This window comes from Euphorbia lathyris, chromosome 5 (assembly GCF_963576675.1).
Source record: "Euphorbia lathyris chromosome 5, ddEupLath1.1, whole genome shotgun sequence".
In the NCBI taxonomy this organism is placed as follows: Eukaryota; Viridiplantae; Streptophyta; class Magnoliopsida; order Malpighiales; family Euphorbiaceae; genus Euphorbia; species Euphorbia lathyris.
This window is the reverse complement of record NC_088914.1, coordinates 28,528,104-28,549,340: the sequence shown is the minus strand read 5'-3', so window position 1 is coordinate 28,549,340 and position 21,237 is coordinate 28,528,104. Positions and strand designations below refer to the sequence as shown.

At 34.8% G+C, this 21,237-nt stretch overlaps 1 protein-coding gene across 6 annotated transcripts; it reads left to right on the top strand.

Annotated features, from left to right (window-relative positions):
- The first annotated feature begins 9,694 nt into the window (after positions 1–9,694).
- Positions 9,695–17,018, top strand: LOC136229608 (disease resistance protein RUN1-like). Of its 6 annotated transcripts, none has more exons than XM_066018507.1 (7): positions 9,695–11,127; positions 11,217–12,291; positions 12,364–12,747; positions 12,853–13,713; positions 13,788–14,626; positions 14,723–14,922; positions 16,428–17,018. In XM_066018507.1, the coding sequence occupies exons 1-5, from the start codon at positions 10,649–10,651 to the stop codon at positions 14,568–14,570; spliced, it is 3,582 nt and encodes a 1,193-aa protein (XP_065874579.1). In that variant the 5' UTR covers positions 9,695–10,648; the 3' UTR covers positions 14,571–14,626; positions 14,723–14,922; positions 16,428–17,018. The 6 variants fall into 6 exon arrangements, with proteins under 6 accessions (XP_065874579.1, XP_065874577.1, XP_065874576.1 ...); XM_066018505.1 differs by having other exon boundaries at positions 14,717–14,855; XM_066018504.1 differs by having other exon boundaries at positions 14,717–14,855; positions 16,420–17,018.
- Positions 17,019–21,237: the final 4,219 nt, after the last annotated feature.

The window sequence follows — 21,237 nt, the reverse complement described above, 5'->3', positions numbered from 1 at the left end:
TTTTTTGCCTAAGAGAGAAATATAAATACAGAGTAGCTTCCTAGTTTTAAATGGTTAAAAAAAAATTATTTTATAAATTTTAAAAGTATTTTAGCATCGTTGCCAAAATTCGAGTAGGGAGGATTAAAAAAGTAGCAACATTTTTTGAAATTTTCAAGCACTCATCATCAATCCAATACATCCTAAACTTGAGAATTGCGAATACAATTGATATCTCAAGAACACTCAATTAAGCACTTTCTGTTGGAATTATTAATTATATCATTTAAATATTATATTACGTCTCGTAGATACTCTCATTCTTAAACTCTTCACCTTCTCTCATTTTTAAATTCCTTTGTCAAACAGAAAACTTCCGATTGACTTCTGCTAGGTTGCTTTCTCGCTTTCAAAGCCCTAAGGTTTGGTCTGTTTATGGATTCCTTTCCTGATATTAAGGCGTTCTCTCTGTAAAACAAATCAATCCAAAAGTAGTAGAATAAGGTTTCTACATTCCTTTTTTGCAGAGTCCTAAAACGACAAGTAATTTAGATCGGGGGAAGTAATTTATCTGATTACTCGATTTGAGGTTCGTTAAATACCTTTTTAGGTGGATAATCTTTTAATTAAAGTTTTTGTGCACATTAAAACTTGAACTCGATATCTCTAGTTTAAATGGCCTGAATTTTTTGTAAACTTTAATTGATGGGTTTAATATATTTATATATTTTTTTTTGGTGAACAAAAGTTTAGGTAAGGGTAGGTCTATCCACTCCCAAGGTCAGGGCAAACCACAGACTTCGATGAGGGTTTACAGTGGAATTTACAGATCACCTACCAATGAGGGCTAAATTTTAACGGAGGGTTTAATATATTTATATTTAAATGATTAAGAGTTTACCATATTTATATATAATAAATAAATTTGATTGGAGGTAAATAGTCAAAATCTTGATAATTAAGAGATATCATAATACCTTGTTAAAAACATAAAGTATTTCATATATGAACCAATTTAATACTTTGATTTGATGACATGTATATGAAAATGGGTAGAAAAGAAGAGTGATTATTAAGGTTAATGATTATTAATAAAATGCTTTGTAAAGTGATGGTTGTTCAATATAATGATGCCCCTATAGGCAGGCTATAGTGCTGTTTCTCCTAATGATACGACTGGTCGTTTAATTTGACGCAAGAAAGGGTAAGATCAAAGCTACAATACTTGTTTTCTAGTTGGAATAGATACAATTATAACATCTTTCATGTAATTTTGACTTTGCTTTTAACTTCATACCTATACTATATCATGTTTCTTTCTCCCCAAGCAAAGGCAACTTTTTTTTCCCTTCAATTCTTGAATATCAACACCATTGTAGTGTATTATTACCTTTTTATCAGTATTTAAGGAAAAGTTCGTTTGGATCGTTTAGACTCCATTCAGACGTTCAAAACCGAGAATTCATTCTGATTAGTCTCTTTAGGTATTTTTGGACTGCTTGGGTGTCGCTTAGGTAGCGCCTAGATTGCTTGGACAACATCGGGCGATGATTAAAACAAAAAACGTATTATTGTTCGTTTTTAGTTTATTTTGCTTTATTATAATTCAATTTTGAACATTATCGCATGGTTGTTGGTGAATTGTGTTTATTATTTTTGGATAATTTTGTTTGATTGTATTCTTTCTTGTTTTCATGATAGTTTAAGATGAAATGATTACAACAGATATAATCTGAAGAGAAGAACTAGTTCTCGAGTTACCTCTTGTAACGCAAAATCCGTTGAGATTAATTGCAGTGGAAGAACGAACCAAAATTGCATGTTATTAGTCATGAATCAACTACACCGAGACACTCCGAGAGGAGATCCAATGATCCATGCACTAAGAGCAATGGACAGAAGGGAGAGAATAGAAATGCCGAGACCATAACTTTTGGGAGAGGAAAGAGAGAGCCACTTTCTTTCCTTTTGCATATTCTCACATTATGAGATTAGTATGTGGTGATTAGAGTTATAACTATCTATTTATAGATGGTAATTATGCTTTAACCCTAATTATCCATATAATCCTGATCCAGCTCGTATCCATCGCGAGCGGACTATTTGGCTTAAGCCAATATTTCCAACATCTCCCACTCGAACGTGACGAGATATATTCCTCACTCGTTCTCTCATTCTTATTCATGCTCACAAATAGTTTGTGCAACCGACAAACAAACGATAGCTCTAGTATTATACAATCGTTTGAGATATATAGCGCCTCTATAGACATGTATCAAACCCAATGATATACACTCATTATAGGTATATAGTCATTTTGGTTGAAAACATAGACTATAACAAGTTGTATGCTTTATTCTAGATTCCATATCATATATCCACTGGAATTCCTTGGATCTCTACAATTTTCTATTACTACAATTATGCACACATGCATAATTACCCGAGTGATGAATCATAGAATCTTGAAGATGTGAACATAAGGAAATATTTTTCTATCACTATATTCCTTCCATTGTAATCCAACTCAATTGTTTGATCGATATCCTACAAGCAGAATTATATCATGGCCTTTCAAAATATCCTTCCAAGCGAGTTGGATTACGATGGAAGGAATCTAGTCTGATCGGTATCCTACGAGCGGAATTATATTATGGCCTTTCAAAATATCCTTCCAAGGTAGTCATATTAGATCACTCTTTCAGAAAAAGTTAAAGGTTGTAAGGATAAATATGCAAAACTATAGTTTTATAATGCAAGTCCCACACCAGGAAAAATTGAGATCATAACTTTTCCATCTCATGGTCGCTAAGCACACCAGGTATGTAGTCATGTGCTATGGTGTTCTATCGTTTTCTTTTGAAAGAAGTGCATGTCTCATTAATAACATATGAAAACATCGGTTTAGATGTGTCTAAACGCCAACCTAGTCCACTACATTTTAAAGACTACTTCCGACTATAAAGAAGAAGGCTTTAAGTTACTTTTAACTTTGTCATTTTGATTACATGTAATCGTTATATACGAACGATATGTAGCATGTATATTTATCATCTTACTCTTTAACGAATCACTTTTATAGTTCATGTAAAAAATCTCGATTTGTTCAAGAATAGACTCATCCTTCCTTGTATCATTACTTGACAAATTAAGGGTAAACACTCGTGTGAGTGAGCTATTTCTTTATCTGACATACTCAATAGTATTACATCAACAATTAATGAATAATATTCCCACTCGTGTATTATACACATTCAAACTTTATTGAATGGGCATGCTCTCAAACTATATGAAAAACGAAGTATGTTTAGATACAACACAAAAATTGGGATCTATCATGTTTCGCATAAATAGCTCTTATGACATGTTTGGTAAGTGTATCTATTACCACGTCATGACTTGATACATATTTCATATTAACTTCTTTACGTACAATTAATCCATAATGGCCTTAAGAGACCCTAACCATCATTTTCATAATCTAATACAATATGATTGACCTAGGTTGGAATGATATCTACTCACTATCCCAATGGTGTGACAAATATCAGGTCTTGTACATAATGTAGCCTACTTCAGACTAACTATATATGGTACTACCATATGAAACATTTTTTATATGTTTAATCTCTTGTTTTGTTAAAGGACACTTCAATGCTAAAGGTCTCATCCTTAGCAATTGGGGTGTCTTATAGGTTTGTAATTCCGCATATATTGAATCGTTCAGGAATCTTGTTGATAAATGTCTCTTAAAACAAGGTCAATAATTTCTTTGAGCGATCTCTTGAAGTCGTAACTCTAAGAATATATATCGATTTTCCCATGCCTTTCGTTTCAAAACTTAGGTTAAGCCAAGCTTTGACTTGGTTTACGTATCCAATTGTCATTTCAAGCTATGAGGATACCATCAACATATAATGGAAAGATAAAAAAATTTACTTTTAGAGCACAATGGTTCGCTTCAATTGTGTTGAAGTCATTCAAGATCAACTCATTACGAAATCGAATATACTATTTCCTAGAAGCCTATTCAAGGGCATACATTGATTTACTCAATTTGCAAATCTTTTGTTCGCAGCCCTTTTAATGAAACCTACAGTTTGACCTATGTAGATTTCTTCATCCAATTACCCGTTTGAGAAAGATAGCCTTTACATTTATTTGGTAGAGTTGTAAGCCCAAATTTTCCATAATAGCTAGACTTAGACTCATTTTCGTAAGCCTCACAACATGTGAGAATGATCCCTCAAACTCTATCTCTTCTTATTGTGTATAGCCCTTAACGATCAGACGAGCATTGTATCATTCCATATACATATCAATCAAAGAAGTCCCTAAGATAAGATAAAATCCAGCTCCAATCCATTCTCTCATTTTTCATATTCTCACATTACGAGATTGGTGTGTGTGATGGATAGGGTTATAACTATCTATTTGTATATGGTAGTTGAACCTTAACCCTAATTGTTCATATTATTCTGATTCGACTTGTATCCATCATGGTCGGACTATTTGACCAAACTAATATTTTCAATATATGGCTTCAAGAACCTTGTTTTAAGTCGTTTAAGCTAGATCTCGAGTTCGAGTAGAGCGTACGTAGAAAGCTTCAATTGTGAGATGATTCATCTAAAGGGTGTCTGACAAAACCTCGAACCTCGAACCTTGTTTCATAATTATACTTATTATTTATGGACAATATTGTTTACCTTTTTTTAGTTGTGTCAATAATATTATTATTGAAATGTTATTGTCTGCACACTAATAAATACATACGTTATAAATATGCATTTTATTTTTATATTATTATGTTTTGATAGTATGATACATGTTTTAATTGAATTTATATAATAATTTGTTTATCAATAAATAAATAAATGTAAAATACATGTGGGATTAATTCCCAACTAATTTCTGATTAATCCTGAAAGGCCTTGTCCGTTCGAGTAGCACCTTTCGTTTTTTATAATGTTGCTTTTTATATTTTGAATTACCTATACCCCGTTTCAGTATCCTAATATCTACATAATCCTAATCTCATTCTCATCTCACATAATTCACGAGTATTAAATACCTGCGAACTTGTACCGTTGAAATCTGCACATTTGACTTGTGGAAAATAAAGCTTTTTCTTGAATAATCTTATCTCTATTTTTATGTTTTGTGTCTTTAGTTTGTGCTTCCCTCAGTACAAATTAAACCTTATATATTATGCTATTTTTAATTGAACTTTATATATTATACTAAGTTCAAACTAAACCTATATTTATGTGTCCTTCTCCCAAAGGAAAGGGAATTCTTGAATATCAATATATCAATATGAGATATAGCCTCATTTGAGGGGTTAATTAGAATAGAACATGAATGTCACACAATTTAAATTTCTGACATTAAAATTAGGGATGAGGTTACATCGAGAAGCAATTTACCTCTAACATCTAAAATTGTACAATTTTATCCCTAATATTACCAGCCAAGAGCAATTTTACTCATAATGTTGACAAATTTGATCAATTTCACGCATCATTATAAAACACAGATATTTTGTTCCTTATTCTACACCAATTGCATATTCGTTGTTTTTAAAAAATGATTTCATGTTTTTTTTTGTGATTTAATAATAGAATTAGAAATTAAATTTTTTAAAATTTGACGAACTATTTGAATTTTTTTTCCAACTCGTACAAAATGCAGTATATTTTTTAATTTTTATTTTATTTTTTCACATCTAATTATATATTTGTGATTTATTACTAATTAGTGATAAAAATGACGCACATATGAAGTGCAGAAGAGAAAATTCATGACCGATAAGATAATTTAATAAATTATTTCTCAAATTGATCCAATTCATCAAGAGTAAAATTACTTTTAGCTACCAACGCTAAGGGTAAAATTGCATCATCTTATACGTTAGGGGTAAAATTGCTTCAGACTATAAACGTTAAAGACATTCTTACATCTTATCCCTGTTATCTAATTTTACATGTGATTTCTCCAACAATGATTTTATTCAGATTCTGATAATAAGCGTTATGAAAAAAGACACATGAATGACAAGTAAGCCATATTTTTATACATAAATTAAAAAAAAAATTGTCATCAAACTCAACCCATTTGGGAGTTGTGTAAAGAGTAGGAAATTTTTGAATCTTACATCCAAATTTGCTTACAGTTTCATACTAATAAAGTAGATATTATTGGTAGGGATGACAACGGATAGTGTACCCGCGGGTACCCGACACTATCCGACCCTAATGGGACTATCCGTACCCTGTATAAAAGGGTATGAGACGGGTATGAGATCAAAATCATTACCCGTTAGGGTAATGGGACGGGTATGAGAATAGCCCCTAGGGTACCCGGTATCCGTCATAAAAAAAATTTTATATTAATAAATATCATTGTTTTTTAGATGTAAGACGTGAAATTTAAACCCCAACCATTTATTTTTCAACAATTGAGTGATACCACTAAGCTACTTTATTCTTATTAATTAAGGTTCAATTTATTCAATTTTTAGATTGATGATTTATTAAATTTATAGTTTGTTAAATTTGTAATATTTTTTTTAGGGAAAAGTACGAAAATAAACCTTGTGGTTACACCTGTTTTCGATCAACACCATTGTGGTTTAAAACTTTACAAACTGGTACCTTGAGGTTCATTCCGTTAGCAAACATATGTCAAATTGACTAACGGTGTTAAAATTCAAAAGGAAAAAACTTAATTTGGTCCTTATATTTATTTATTTTATAAATTAACATTTCTTATTATCTAATTATCATAAAAAAAAACCCAAAATAAAAAATAAAATTCAATTATACCATCTTCTCCGTCTCTTTTTAATTTCTTATTTTTCTACTCTTTTCTCTCTCCTCTCTCTTCTCTTTTTCTCTCTCATCTATTTCAATTTCTCTCTAATATCAATTGAATTAGTGAGTAGACGTTAAAATCAACCCAATATTCAAAATGGGTTAAAAATTTATAATAAACAAATTAATTTGCAGACTTGAAGACATACTGTTTGATGATGAAGTGGCCAAAAAAGAAGGTTTGACATGGTGAATTCATAGGCCTACTGGCGATCTTCGGGTTTTCGCCTTGTTCATTGATGAATTTAGTGGGTACTTTATGTGTTCATGCAGCAATTTGTAAGCATCAGGGGCTTCCATTGATCTTTCCAGGCAATCGTGCTTCCTGGGAAGGGCACTGGTTTGCATTTGATGCGGATTTGATCGCGGAACAGCAGATATGTGCAGCAGTAGATCCTAATGCGAAGAATGAAGCATTCAATTGCAGTAATGGAGATGTTTTCGAAGTGGAAACATTTGTGGAAAGTGTTAGCAGATGAGTTTAAAATTGAGAATTATGGGTTTGGGGAAGATGACAAGAGATTAAGTTTAGATGAAATGATCAAGAAAATTATGCTTCAAACAATCACAGCAAATTAATCAATCCAGTATAATTATTTTAGTTTTGTACTTCACATGGAAGAGGTGAAAGTGGGAGTGGTGATTAATTTGTTTATTATTAATTTTCTTACCCATTTTTTAATATTGGATTGATTTTCATGTCTACTTTTTAATTCAATTGATGTTAGAAAGAAATTAAGAAAGATTAGAGAGAGAAAAGAGAAAAAGAGGAAAGGGAGAGAAGAGAGAAAGGAGAAGAAAAATAAGAAATTAAGGAGAGATAGAAAAGATGGTATAATTGAATTTTATTTTTTATTTTGGGGTTTTTTGTGATAATTAGATAATAAGAAATGTTAATTTATAAAATAAATAATATCAGGACCAAATTAATTCTTTTCTTTTTGACTTTTAACACCGTTAGTCAATTTGGCTTATGTTTGCTAACGGAATGAACCTCAAGGTACCAGTTTGTAAAGTTTTAAACCACAAGGGTACTGATCGAAAACAGGTGTAACCACAAGGTTTATTTTTATACTTTTCCCTTTTTTTTATTTATTGATTCTTAACGGGTAAGGGTACCCACGAATTAAATGGAAAGGGTATGAGATGTAAAAAGTATACCCGTTAGGGTAATGGAACGGGTACGGGTAATTAAAAAATAAAAGGGTAAGAGTTTGGGAATGATATTACCCGCGAGTACCCTACCCGTTGCCATCCCTAATTATTGGGCCTAAAACAAAAATTTTCATTCAGCTAAATTTAATTTAGGGTTAAACCTTGTGGTTATAAGTTTTTGTAGATTGGTACTTGTAGATATTTTTTTTTTTTGTTACAAATCAAATCCTATATCTTTGCCATTGATTGATAGCGACCTCAAAATGAAAATTTTCAAAAATTATTTGGAAATGACATGGACCCTAAAGAACCTGTAGTTTCCTTTGGCTGGTTATGAAAAGTAAGCTACGTACAAACCATGAGAGAAAGACATGACATCTTGACGCGGTAGGCCTCTGCAACACCTGCTACCTTTATGAGGAGTCCATTATCCACATTTTGAGGGACTACCCTTTGACGCGTTCAATTTGGCTTTAAATCCTTTCCCAGAATGATTTTTGAGTTTCTATCACCTCGAACGAAACTGAATGGTTCTATGCCAACATGAGTCCGAGAAATCGATTATCCTACAACGATTGACATCTTGTTTTTGCGGTTACTTATTGACACTTCTGGAAAAATAGGAACCTCGTTATGTTCCAGCAATCTAAAAGATCTATTGTGGAGATTGTGCAAAGCATTAAAGTGACTATTAATGACATCATTAATAGTAATCGGGTTTGATCCGGCTACCCATAAACCCATTAGAGAAGAGGTTTTAGTTGGGTGGAGTCTTTCAGCGTTCACTTGGATCAAGCTCAATACAAATGACGTTGTTAAAGGGAGCTTATTCTTAAATGTGGCTGGCGGTCTTATCTGCGACAACAAATGTGACTTTCTTTGCTAAGAATATAAGTGTCTTTTTAGTGGTTAAAGTGAAGTTATGGGGCATTATGGAAAACTTGAGACTTGCTTGATCGCTAAGTTACAAAAAAAAAATTTATAAGTTGATAGCAAAATGTGTGTGATCTTATTTCTCGGTATCTTATTCCCTCTAACAAGATCGCCTCTCTAAGTGGAGCTAGTGTGGAGCTTATATGGAATATTTCTCTTATTAATTAGCCAACTATGCGGGTTCTCTATCTTTTGAAATGCACAACCTCAAAGATCGGCCTACGAACTCAAGCAAGATTTGGAACAAAAGCTCCTGGATGTCACCTTACCCTAGATTTATATCGTGTAGCCTTGTGTTGTGTTGCACATTTACTTATAAAAACAAAAGTGTGCTTTTTTCCGTCAATCGGTCCAACGGATTGGTAGCAAGATTCTCTTTCCACCGAAGGGAATTAAGATTCTCGCTACCACTCCGTTTGTATTAGAACATTCTACAGACAAACTACTTTGAGCTTTTGTTTGGAAGTTTGGAGATTAATGGAAGTGAGAGTTAAATGAGGTAATGGAAAAGGAAGGGAAGTGATGAAAATAAAAGTTAAAAATTAACCTTATTTGAGAGTTTATAGGATGTAAATGAGGTTAAATGTTTAATTTTGGGAGTTTAAATATGGAAGGGAAGGAATGTTAAATTTAGACAACAAATTTTAAAAAACTTTAGGTAAGGTTAGAGAGAGTAAATATTTAACCCGTTATCCTCTATTTACTCGAAAAAAAAAAAAAAAAAAACTTCCAAACAATCCATTAACCTCCTCCACAGTGTCTCTGGAAAATGTTGGAGTCATCATATGGCTGACTGAGAGAGTGAATTAAAAACATCAAAAAACCGAAAATAGTTCCAAATCCAGCATAAATAGAGAAATTGTGTCATTATAGATCAGCAGTTTTGAATCGCGATATGGAGGACGATGTACATTCCGTCTTTTATCTCGCAAATACCGATCATCCTGGTATGTCATTAGTCAGAGATTTCCTTACTGGTATTAATTGTATCTCTTGGAAGCGATTCCCTTTGCTTGCTTCGGAGGCAAAAGGAAGGCTAGGGTTTATCAATGGTCATGTCGAGATTCCAATTAAGAATTCTCCTGAGTATAAACGCTGGTACAAGGTTGATAATATAGTGTTTTCATGGCTATCAAACTCTATCTTGAAAGAAATTGTAGAGAATTTCATCTGTCGGTGAATGTAATGGCATTTGATCTATCAATTGAAAATGGAAATAGCTGCAACAATGTCTATTATGCTGTATTAGACCCCTATCTTTGTGTGCTTGTGTAGCATCGAATGGATGTAGTTGTGGTGTATTGGCTAAGATTGCAGAATTTGAAAATCAGGACAAAGTTATCGAGTTTTTTTATGGGCTTGAATGAGGAACATGGTAGCATTTGGAGCCAAATTTTGTTATTGGATTCTTTACGGAATCAAGAAGATTAATCCATGGTTCTTCGGGTGGAGAAGCTTAAGGAAGTACAAGTTTCTGTCCTTGATCATCGGGAGAATACATCTTGTTATCCTAGATGATAGCTTCAAAGAAACCCTCCTCGTGATTGTCACTGGAATTGTACTTTCATATTTGTTCTAATTGCAGAAAGAGAGTATCACCGTCCTTGATTTTCTTCCGGTTTCTCTTTATCTACCTGCCTCCACAATTCGGTCTCTCGCTATGTTAAGTTATTTTGCTAATAGCTCAAAGCAAGAATTTTGTCGATATGGCATCTTCCTCTTCCATTGTCCATTCAGGAAAATATGATGTATTCATCAGTTTTAGAGGTCCTGACACCCGTCATAATTTTCTTAGCCATCTTCATGCAGCTTTACGCCGACATGGAATTATAACATTCGTAGATGATAGCCTTGACAGAGGAAACGAGATTACGTCATCAATTGAAAGAGCAATTGAGAACTCGAATATATCTGTCATCATATTTTCAAAAGATTATGCATCTTCAGAATGGTGTTTGGATGAGCTAGTGAAGATCCTAGACTGCAAGGAAAAACACAAGCAGAAGGTATTGCCTGTTTTCCATCACATAGATCCATCACAAGTAGCAGAACAATCTGGAAGTTTCAGAGAGGCATTTGCTGAGCATGAACAAGCATTCAAGGAAAATATGTATAAGGTGCAGAAATGGAGGAATGCCCTGAAAGAAGCAGCCAACTTATCGGGGTTGGTTATTGAAAACATGAGGTATGTGAGATTACTTCCATGAATTAAAACCTACCAACTTAGACATTGTTGACAGCTTAGTAGTTTTTTTTTTTTTCATTTCTGTCCAGCTCTGAGCATGCTTTGGTTGAGGAAATTGTTAAAGACGTTTTAAAAAAATTAAGCCATTTGTTTTCATATGATTTTGAGGACTTAGTCGGAATGAAACCACGAATCGAACAAATAGAATCACTATTATGCATTGGGATGGATGATGTTCGGTTGATCGGAATATGGGGAATGGGGGGAATTGGCAAAACAACTGTTGCCAGATTTGTATTCAACAAGTTCTCTGCTCAATTTGATGGTAGCTGCTTTATTGAAAACATCAAAGATGAATTTGCAAGGCATGGTCTATCTCAAGTACAAGGTAAGCTCCTTTCTAAAATACTGGATGAAGGAAGTACCAATCTAAACCCGATTTTTATGATGAACCAACTTCGCTACAAGAAGGTTCTTATTGTTCTTGATGATGTAGATGATTATGAACAAATAGAATTTTTAGTCAGAAAGGATGATTGGTTTAGCCAAGGCAGTAGAATTATCATTACAGGCAGAGATAAACAAGTGTTTCAAGATAAAGTTCATGGAATATATGAAGTTGATGCTCTCAACTACCATGAAGCTCTTCAGCTTTTTAGTTTCTTTGCCTTCAAAGAAAACTATCCCCAAACAGATCTTGCACAACTATCAACTACAATTGTGACATATGCCAAGGGCAATCCATTAGCACTTAAAATTTTGGGTTTGCTTTTGTATAACAAAAGAAAACAAGAGTGGGAAAGTGCCTTGAAGAAACTCGAGAGAACTCCTAACATGAAGATACAGAATGTGCTGAAAGTAAGCTTCGATGGACTCGATTTTGAGGAGCAGCAAATATTTCTGCACATTGCGTGTTTCTTCAAAGGGGAGAGGATATCTGATGTAGAAAAGCTGTTAGATGCTTGTGGTTTTTGCACCCTAATCGCCCTAAGAGTACTCAATGATAAGTCATTGATAATCATGTCAAACAAGAAAGTGGAGATGCATGATTTGTTACAGGAAATGGGTCGGGAAATCGTTCGTCAAGAATGTATGAAAGAGCCAGGAAAGCGTAGTAGATTGTGGAATCATGACGATATTCGCCATGTATTGCTCAAAAACACGGTAAACACCATTCTCTGATCGCCCTTTTCATTTCTTTTCCTGTTAATTGTACTAACTTATGATCTTGAGCAGGGAACTGACACAGTTGAAAGTGTGTCACTGGACTTGTCGAAAACAAGTAGATTGCCGATAACTCCTACTGCATTTTCTAAGATGAATCAGATCAAGTTGCTCAAAGTTCATAATCCTGGCTCCAATTTCTTCTTAACTGAAATCCTTGATACTGTATTAGTCCTTGACGAATCGGAGGTTGTGAACTCTTATCGAGACTCTGTCACATCTCTTCCTGATAAAGTAGAATTCCCTCAAGGCCTTGATTATCTTCCTGATGAACTGGTATCACTCCACTGGAATTTTTACCCTTTGAAATCCTTGCCATCTAATTTTAATGCTGAGAACCTTGTTGAGCTTAACTTGTCGGACAGCTTTGTGGAACAACTTTGGGCTGGAGTTCAGGTTATTAATACTTTTTTTCAATGCTTCTGTTTAATGTTTTTTTCTCTACTCAAGATTTCTTCATTTAGTTTTCATCATATTTTCTATGTTTTTTTACTTGAACAGAATCTTGCGAATTTGAAAGTGCTCAAACTTCGTCGTTGTAGGCACTTGGTTGAAGTGCCAAACTTATCAATGGCTCCAAATCTTGTGATATTAGACTGTGGAGGATGCATAAATTTGGTTGAGGTATCTCCAGAAAATATTGGAAATCTCAACAACCTCACCGATTTGTATTTGGACGATTGCAAGAGAATTACAAATGTCCCAATCACCAGAGATCTGAAATTTCTCAGCGTTGTTCACCTTTTCAATTGCTTGAATCTCAGACAGGTTCCTCATTTTCCTGATAGCTTGGAATATTTACTTTTAGATAATACTGCAATAGAAGAAATACCTTCGTCGATAAAGTCACTCTCCAATCTCAAGTTACTAAGTATATGTCGTTGCACAAGACTTAGAAAAATCCCAGATGACATTTTACAATTAGCTTCTCTCCAGGACCTAGCCATTACTGGACATTACATCAATGCATCGAAATTTTTGCACCATCTCTTTTGCTTGTCTTCGTTGTGCAAATTAACTTTAACTGAAAACAATTTCAAGACGATACCAGCAAGTATCAACAGACTTTCGAAGCTTGAAGAACTCAACTTGTGCTTCAGCGAAAGGCTCCAATCTTTACCACCACTTCCACCATCCTTGCAAACTCTCAAAGCAGATTTCTGCACTTCTCTGCAGAGTATTTCAAATGCAATGAGAAGTATTGCTGTCTTAGATGATTCTGGAAGCTTCCCATATCAGGATAAGGAGGAATTCACTTTCATTAATTGCCTAAAACTGGATGAAAATGCACATACAGAAGTTTCCATGCTTGCACAGTCAAGAATACTGCATCTATCGCGCAAAGCACTTGGAAACCATGAGGTTCTAATCTTCTTGTCTTAATTACTTGCTCTTCTCCCTTCTAATTATACTGATTTGTGCATGGAATGATTCAGGGATTCGATAAAGAGAAGGAATTTACTCTTATTTTTCCTGGAAATGAAGTCGTAGAATGGATCAGTCATCAAACTACAGGATCTTCTATCACCATTCAGCTGTCTCCGAATTGGTGTAACGCTAAATTCTTGGGTTTTGCTTTATGTGCTGTAGTAGCTGAAGAAGGAAATGGTAATAAGAACACTCCTGATTTAAGGTGGATAAGATGGGAATGCCAATTCAAAACCAACAACGGCAATAGCAATCCGGTTACTACACAGTTTGAATGCTGGCAGTGTAGCTTCATAGAATGTGAACATATACTGTTGTGCTACAGTAGTTGTTTTGATAGAGAAGTATTAATGGGTACGAATGGAGATAGTTTCTGTTACAGCCAGGCTTTATTCCAAGTCTACCTTGACGATTTCCATGCTAGACCTTCCCCTCGTTTCAAGGTAAGTAATTGCGGAGTCCAGCTGCTGTATGTTGATGATGAGAAGTACTTCCATCCTGCAGCCATGAATGAGCCTTCTTCTTCCTTCAACTGTGAAGAAGACAACGGTGATTGTACCTTTGGTTTTGATCATCAGAACTACAATGGTGAAGAAGAGGAAGAAGAAGAAGACAGCAATCATATTGATTATCAGAACTGCAATGATCCAAACTGTGAGGAAGAGAATGGTTATGAGAAGTACAATGAGAGAGTAATAGTTAGGACATTAAGTAACAGCGGGGAAGAGGAAACCCAGTACCCTATAAGAGTGAACTTTATCAGATTTATTTGCAAGTGCTTTCTTGGTTGATTTACATTCCTTAGTACTGAACATTAAGCCGTTAAAGCCGTCTTATTGAAGGATCAGTAAGTTACAATCATGTAAATTTTTTACTTGTTTTATACATATTTCAGAAAATGCTCATAATATTCCTGAATGTAATCACACATCAACAGTTTCAGGCTGCTGCAAATGCAAATGTAGAAATGAGGTGCATGGACAGCGACGCAGCAGCCTTGTTCAATTTCAAATCTTCTCTCCTAATAAACGACGAGTGCTGCCTAACTGAACAAGATTGCTGCAAATGGGAAAAGGGTCAGTTAGCAACTACTCCCCGGTTCATGTTTTCATGCTCGATTTCCGCCTTAAATACATCAATGAAGTAAGCTCTTCCTTGCTTTGATTACCATTCTTGAGTCACCTGGATTTCAGTAATAATAGTTTCATAATATACCTGATCTTTTTGGTTCATTATCCCACTCAACGTTTCTCGGCCTATTAGTGTCAGGAAATAGTATGGGTGCTACATTCCTTACCAGCTTGAAAACCTTATGAGAGGAACAAGACCCATCTCAAGATGGTATCAGAGCAGACATTTACCCTTTATATTTTCAAGGTTCTCGAAATTGTTCACTGCATCTAAGCTTTCTCTTAACCTCATTGGGAATACATTTTTTTCTTTTCAATAAACTAAACTTTTCCCTTTCTCCTTCATCCTCTACCTTTTCTCTGCATTTTGCGAAGGTCTGTTCCGTTCTTAAGAATTTTTTTTTTTTCAAATCTTCCCGCGTATCTCTTCAATGACAGATTGGATTTGTTGACTTCGACATCAATGATCTCTCCTCAGACTCGTCTCCCTTGCCGTCTGACATGGCAAAGTCTCCTCTTCCTCCACCGGAGTTACAGTTGCCGTCGATTTCGTCTCCGCTAGATCGGTCTTCCTTAAAGGAGAATCGCCACATGCGTGTTGTCGAAAAGACATCTCAAGTACCAGATCCACCTCTTTCCGGTAATTTTTTATCTCCACATAATAATAACGCTCATCCTACTCTTAAAAATCCGTGTACGAATCAGTTCATGAATAGGATTACGGCTAGATTTGGGGTTTTTTAATAGTGGAATGAGCATTATTCTTATGTGGAGATGAAAAATTACCGGAAAGAGGTGGATCTAGTACCTGGGATGTCTGTCCGACAACATGCCTGTGACGATTCTCCTTTAAGGCAGGCCGATCTGGCAGAGACGAAATTGCCAGCAACTGTAACTTCGGGGAAAGAGAAGGAGACATTGCCATGTCGGACGGCAAGGGAGACGAGTCCGAGGAGAGATCGTGGATTTCGAAGTCGACAAACCCGAGGTAGTTGGGATCTGCCATTGAAGAGATACGCGGGAAGATTTGAAAAGAAAATCTTAAGAATGGAGCAGGCCTTCAAAAAATGCAGAGAAAAGTTAGGAAATGAAGGAGAATGGGAAAAGTTTAGTTTATTGAAAAGAAAAAAAATGTATTCCCAATGCTTTTCCCTCATTGGGAAAAGAGAAAGCTTAAATGCAAGTGAACAATTTTGAAAACCTTGAATATATAAATGGTAAATGTAGGAACAAAATTAAAAATAAGGAGAAGTTTGGGTTATTTGCCGTTGGAAAAAGCTGATTTTTCAGCAGCTAATCAAACAAGAGTAACCAAATACTTCTTTATTTTATTAATAGGTATTTACCCACATTTATACTATTACGTGAGAATGAACAATTATCAAATAATCCTATATTATTTACAAGAATGCACTTAATTCTAATATACTCTATATATGCTCCAAAAGCTTGAAGTTAGCTTGAATTTGAATATGAAAGCGGACAACACCAGAAGTTCATCTGTCTTCAGTTTTTCAGGTTGCAATAGCTGTACTTGTCTAAGTGTCTTACAAGTCTTCATCTTTCCAAGGCCTAGTAACTGCTGATTGGGTTCCCTCTTTTCAACTGTAAAATTTGGTTACAAAGTTCTGAACCTGACTACTCAGCCAAAGGAATCTACCATTTGACAGGTATGCAGCTTCAAAGTTAACAGTGCCTCGCAAAGGTGTGTTCTGATGATCAACAGAAACGACATTGAAGAAGATGACTTTACTCAGATTTGCAGTGGGATTCTGGGGATTTTTTTGAGATTACTAAGTCTTGGGCAGTTCTTGATCAACATGACACACACAAGTTAGGCATACGTGGTAAATGGCACTCAAAGCTGGAAAATGCTTCCAAGACAAGAAGAGAAATTGTATGTTGTTAAACAATATAAGAATAGGCAATTCTTAACCGTTCAAATTCGGATTAGATTAGCCCTCATTTAAATGATAAGCAGATATATTCTAGGATTTGAATCATTGTGAATTCGTACAATGTATATACAAATGTACAACTCGTGAAAGATGTTTGTATAACTTTGCTTTATGATATTTCAAATTTATAACATAGTCAATTTTGGAATTATGATTATTATGACCTCATACGTACGTCCATTAACAAGAGAGAAATATAAGTACCGAGTAGCTTCCTAGTTTTAAATGGTTCATAATTTATTTCTTTTTTATTTTACCATCCGTTTATCATATTCGAGTCGGGGATGATCTTCATATGCAGGGTTTTATAATAGGATGTGCAATAAACCAGAATGTACATTACTCCAAAATTAAGTCCAAAATTAAGAGGACCAAACAAAATTCGTAAGTTGTATTTAGCCTATTTTGTAGAAGGAGGATAAGAGGTTTGTTAATTTTCCAGTTTAAAAATCGATGAGGTAAGTAATTTTTTTATCGAATAATACTTGTGGTTTAGATAATTTGTCAAGTTAGACTTTATATATAGGGTAATTTGCAAAGTATATCTTTTTTAATTGTTCCAAATCGCTCGCTTTTAAAGTAAAGAGTGCTTGAATTTATAAATTGTACAAAATATATAAATTTGTTTGCAAACTTTTAAACCACGAGATTGTTTTGTAAATTGACCAATTATAAAGTTTTTTTTTTTTAACTCATAGTCCAAATTTATATTTTGCACATCATCCATGTCATGGAACCGATTGAACTAAAATTGAGATTATGATTTTTCTGATTCAAAGTTTGTTATTTGACTAAGTTAGTTTTAACGAGTCTTTATTTGTTAGTGAGATAATTAGTGGAGATTTTATTGTTTGCTTTAAAATCTCATTTATTGTTGCATTAGGCCATCTCCAACCCATTACGATATCTCCATTTTCATTTTCTATTTTCTAAACATCAAATCTTATTTTTTCTCCAACCCACTACACCATTTATTACACTAAAATAATATTCTCCACTTTATTCCATTTTACATAACACTTTTATTAATATTTTATTATTATTTTTATATATATTATTATTATCATCAATAATCTACAATAAAAAAAATTAATTAAAAAATAAGAAAAAATGTTATTTAATTTTAAATAATTAATAATATATTTAACTATAAAATATAAAAAGAAAAAATATTTAAAAAATATTTATTTATGAAATATAATTTAAATTAAATTAATAAATATATATAATTAAATTAAAATAATAAATATATATATTAAAGTATTGATTTCCACCAAAATAAATCAAAATCAAAATCAACCAAAATTAGTTGATTTTTCATTTCTATGCCATTTTGGCATAGAAATTTGGTGGTGGTTGGAGAAGTCAACCACCACCATTTTGGCATTTCCTACCCTCATTTTGGTGAGGGTTGGAGATGCTCTTATAAGCCTATAAAAATGTATAAATTTGTATCTTTCATTTTGTGCAGAACATTGACAAATTGAATAAAATTGTTAGAACCATTTTCTTATTAATTTCTTCTATATTTTTCTCAAAAAAAATCCCAACACATCAAAAAAAAAAAATGTTTAGGATTGACCGGCTCATATGGGCAAAGGTTCTTAGCAAAGAGGATTAGCAATTGTTTTTGTCATTAATTTGGAGACATTTATCTCAAAATTTGATCTAAAAGTGACAATAAAGATTGAGAATGTATTTATTTCTACAAGTATGTGTTCATGTTAAAAGAGAAAGTATGATAAGTTGCTTTAGAAAGGTTTATTTTGATTAAACTTAGCCATCAAGAAACTCTTTTCGTTTTCATCTAGGTTTTAGGGTTGTCTTTTGGCTTTTTAACTAGAAGATAAGCTTATTCTTTACTTTGTTTTGCTTTTTTTTATTGAATACATTTTGGGTATTGCTATATACCGCCTTCAAATTCCGGTTCACCGCACCCTTTTGACCATATTGCCCTTTTCATTTTTTTTTCCAAAACCTTAAAAACTCTCTCTACTTTTCTCTCCCGAGCACAAATCCCGGATTTTACAAAAATGGATCAAAGCATTCCCGAAGATAATGAGTTCGAACACGAGGTAATATTACGATTATTAAAAACGTTATTTATGTATTTACGAGTTTTTTTTTTTGGTTTTTGCCTGGGCGGGTGGCGCATACCACCCGTTCCCTAGGCCGAACGGATGAACTACCCGTTCGGACTAAGGAACGGGTGGTATGCGCCACCCGCCCCACCCATGGAACGGGTGGTATGCGCCACCCGCTCCACCCATGGAACGGGTGGTACGCACTGCCCGTTCCACCTACGGAACGGGCAGTATGCGCTGCCCGTTTCCACCTATGGTAAAACGGGCAGCCTGCCCGTTCAGGTAAAATTGGGCAGAAATTGCCCCGAACTATTTTTGCACGGGAGAAATAGCCCCGAAGTATTTTTTATTTTAATGTCAATTTTTTGTATATTCAGGTACCGATAGAAGATTGGAACCCCGATAACATTGATTATAGTTCGCGTTTCATAACGGATACCGTTTTCCCCTCAAGTCAGGATGCTATTGATTGGGCAAAAAAGATAGCTATTCAGAATGGGTTTGAGATTGTAATATCTTCGCACAAACATGGGAGAAAACAGAAGCTGTTGCGATGTTCACGGGGTGGACGATATAGAGGTGTTGTGAAAATTGATGAAGATCCTGCAATTAGGAAAAGTAAAACTAAAGCGTGCCGCTGTAAATTTCAGATTAAAGCCTATCAACATGCAGACCTTTCTGGATGGGGGTACAGGCTAAGGCTGGGTTAACTGGAATGCATAACTATACAATGCGTATGTATCCAGAGGGAAGTCGGCAAATGAGCGGACTCAGTATCGCATCTAAACAAATTGTGCGTGATATGACTTCAGCTCAAGCAAAGCCTTATGCTATTTTAGCAGCAGTTAAAGAAAAACACCCAGAGGACAACTCAGTAATTAAACACATATATAATTACAGGGACAAAATGAGGAGGGACGGGTTTGAAGGTGGAGACCTGGCTAGTCAATTCTACCATATTGCTGTGGAGAACAAATATGTCAATTACACACAGGCTGATTCAGGTGTGATAATGCATGTGTTCATGGCACATCCAGAGTCAGTTGATATGTTCAGGACTTACCACTGGTACATCGGCATTGATTCAACGTACAAAACAAACAAGTACAAAATGCCGTTTGTTGAGATTGTGGGGATGACGCCATGCAATAATAACTTCAAGATAGCGTATGCTATTGTTAAAGACAAGACCGAAGGGAGCTATCGTTGGATTTTGCAAAGGCTGAAGATTTTGATTGGGGATGATCTTAACCCGACCGTTGTTGTTAGTGACAGGGAGCTTGGGTTATTAAAGCCGATCCAAGAAGTTTTTCCACAAGCAGCGCACTTGCTATGCACTTGGCATATAAATAAGGATGTGGAAGATCGGGTGTATAGAATTTTGGGAGATAAAGGCCTTGCCTCTAAATTCAAGAATGGCAGATGGAGAACAATATTACAATCATTAACCATTGAGGAGTACGAGACCAATCTTAGGATGATGAAGGATAAGATGAGTAGGTACAAAAATATTATCTCGTATGTTGAGGAGACGTGGTTGGTGCATAAGGAGAAGTTTGTTGTTGCTTGGACAAAGGAGTTCCTACATTTTGGCAACACAACTAGTTGTCGAGTGAAGAGCGAACATGCTAGTCTAAAGCAATGGCTCAATACGGCAACTGGCTCCCTTGACACGGTATGGCAGAAGGTTCACAAGCAGATTGAATCACAAGCAACCAATATAAGGTATTTGCAATTTCTTCTACTGCAATTTAGGAATTTGCATTTATGGTTGTATCATTTCACTAACTAATAATAATTTTGTCTTCGTATCAGGTACATGCTTGAGCAGTCCCGGCTTCGTCAAGCAGTCACTTTCGCCGGACGCCCATTAGACCAACTTGTATTCAAAGTCTCTCACTACTGTCTGCAGTTGCTGAATGAAGAGTTAGAGCGCATGAGAGGGTTGAGCCATGAAGTGTACGTGCGTTGCAGTTGTGTATTGAGAACATCGCATCAGATACCATGTGCATGCGAGCTGAAACGAGCTTGTGATCTGGACCAAATGATCAGTACTGAGAGTGTTCACGTGTTTTGGAGAACACTTTTAATCAATCATGGTCACACTGATGAAAATGACGGGCGTAATGATCTGAACGAGGATCAGCGATATTTTCAGTCCTTAGTGGACCAGGTCTCTAAAGGCGACCCATCCTTAATGCGTAATATTTCAATGTTTATCCATGATCAACTACACCCTGATCAAGCTCAGTACACCGAACCCGATGTCAAAATTCACGTGCGAGG

Coding starts and splice junctions, on each gene's coding strand:
- LOC136229608 (XM_066018507.1), top strand. CDS start 10,649: ATGGCATCTTCCTCTTCCATTGTCCATTCAGGAAAATATGATGTATTC. Junction 11,128..11,216: donor TTGGTTATTGAAAACATGAG/GTATGTGAGATT, acceptor ATTTCTGTCCAG/CTCTGAGCATGCTTTGGTTG. Junction 12,748..12,852: donor AACTTTGGGCTGGAGTTCAG/GTTATTAATACT, acceptor TTACTTGAACAG/AATCTTGCGAATTTGAAAGT.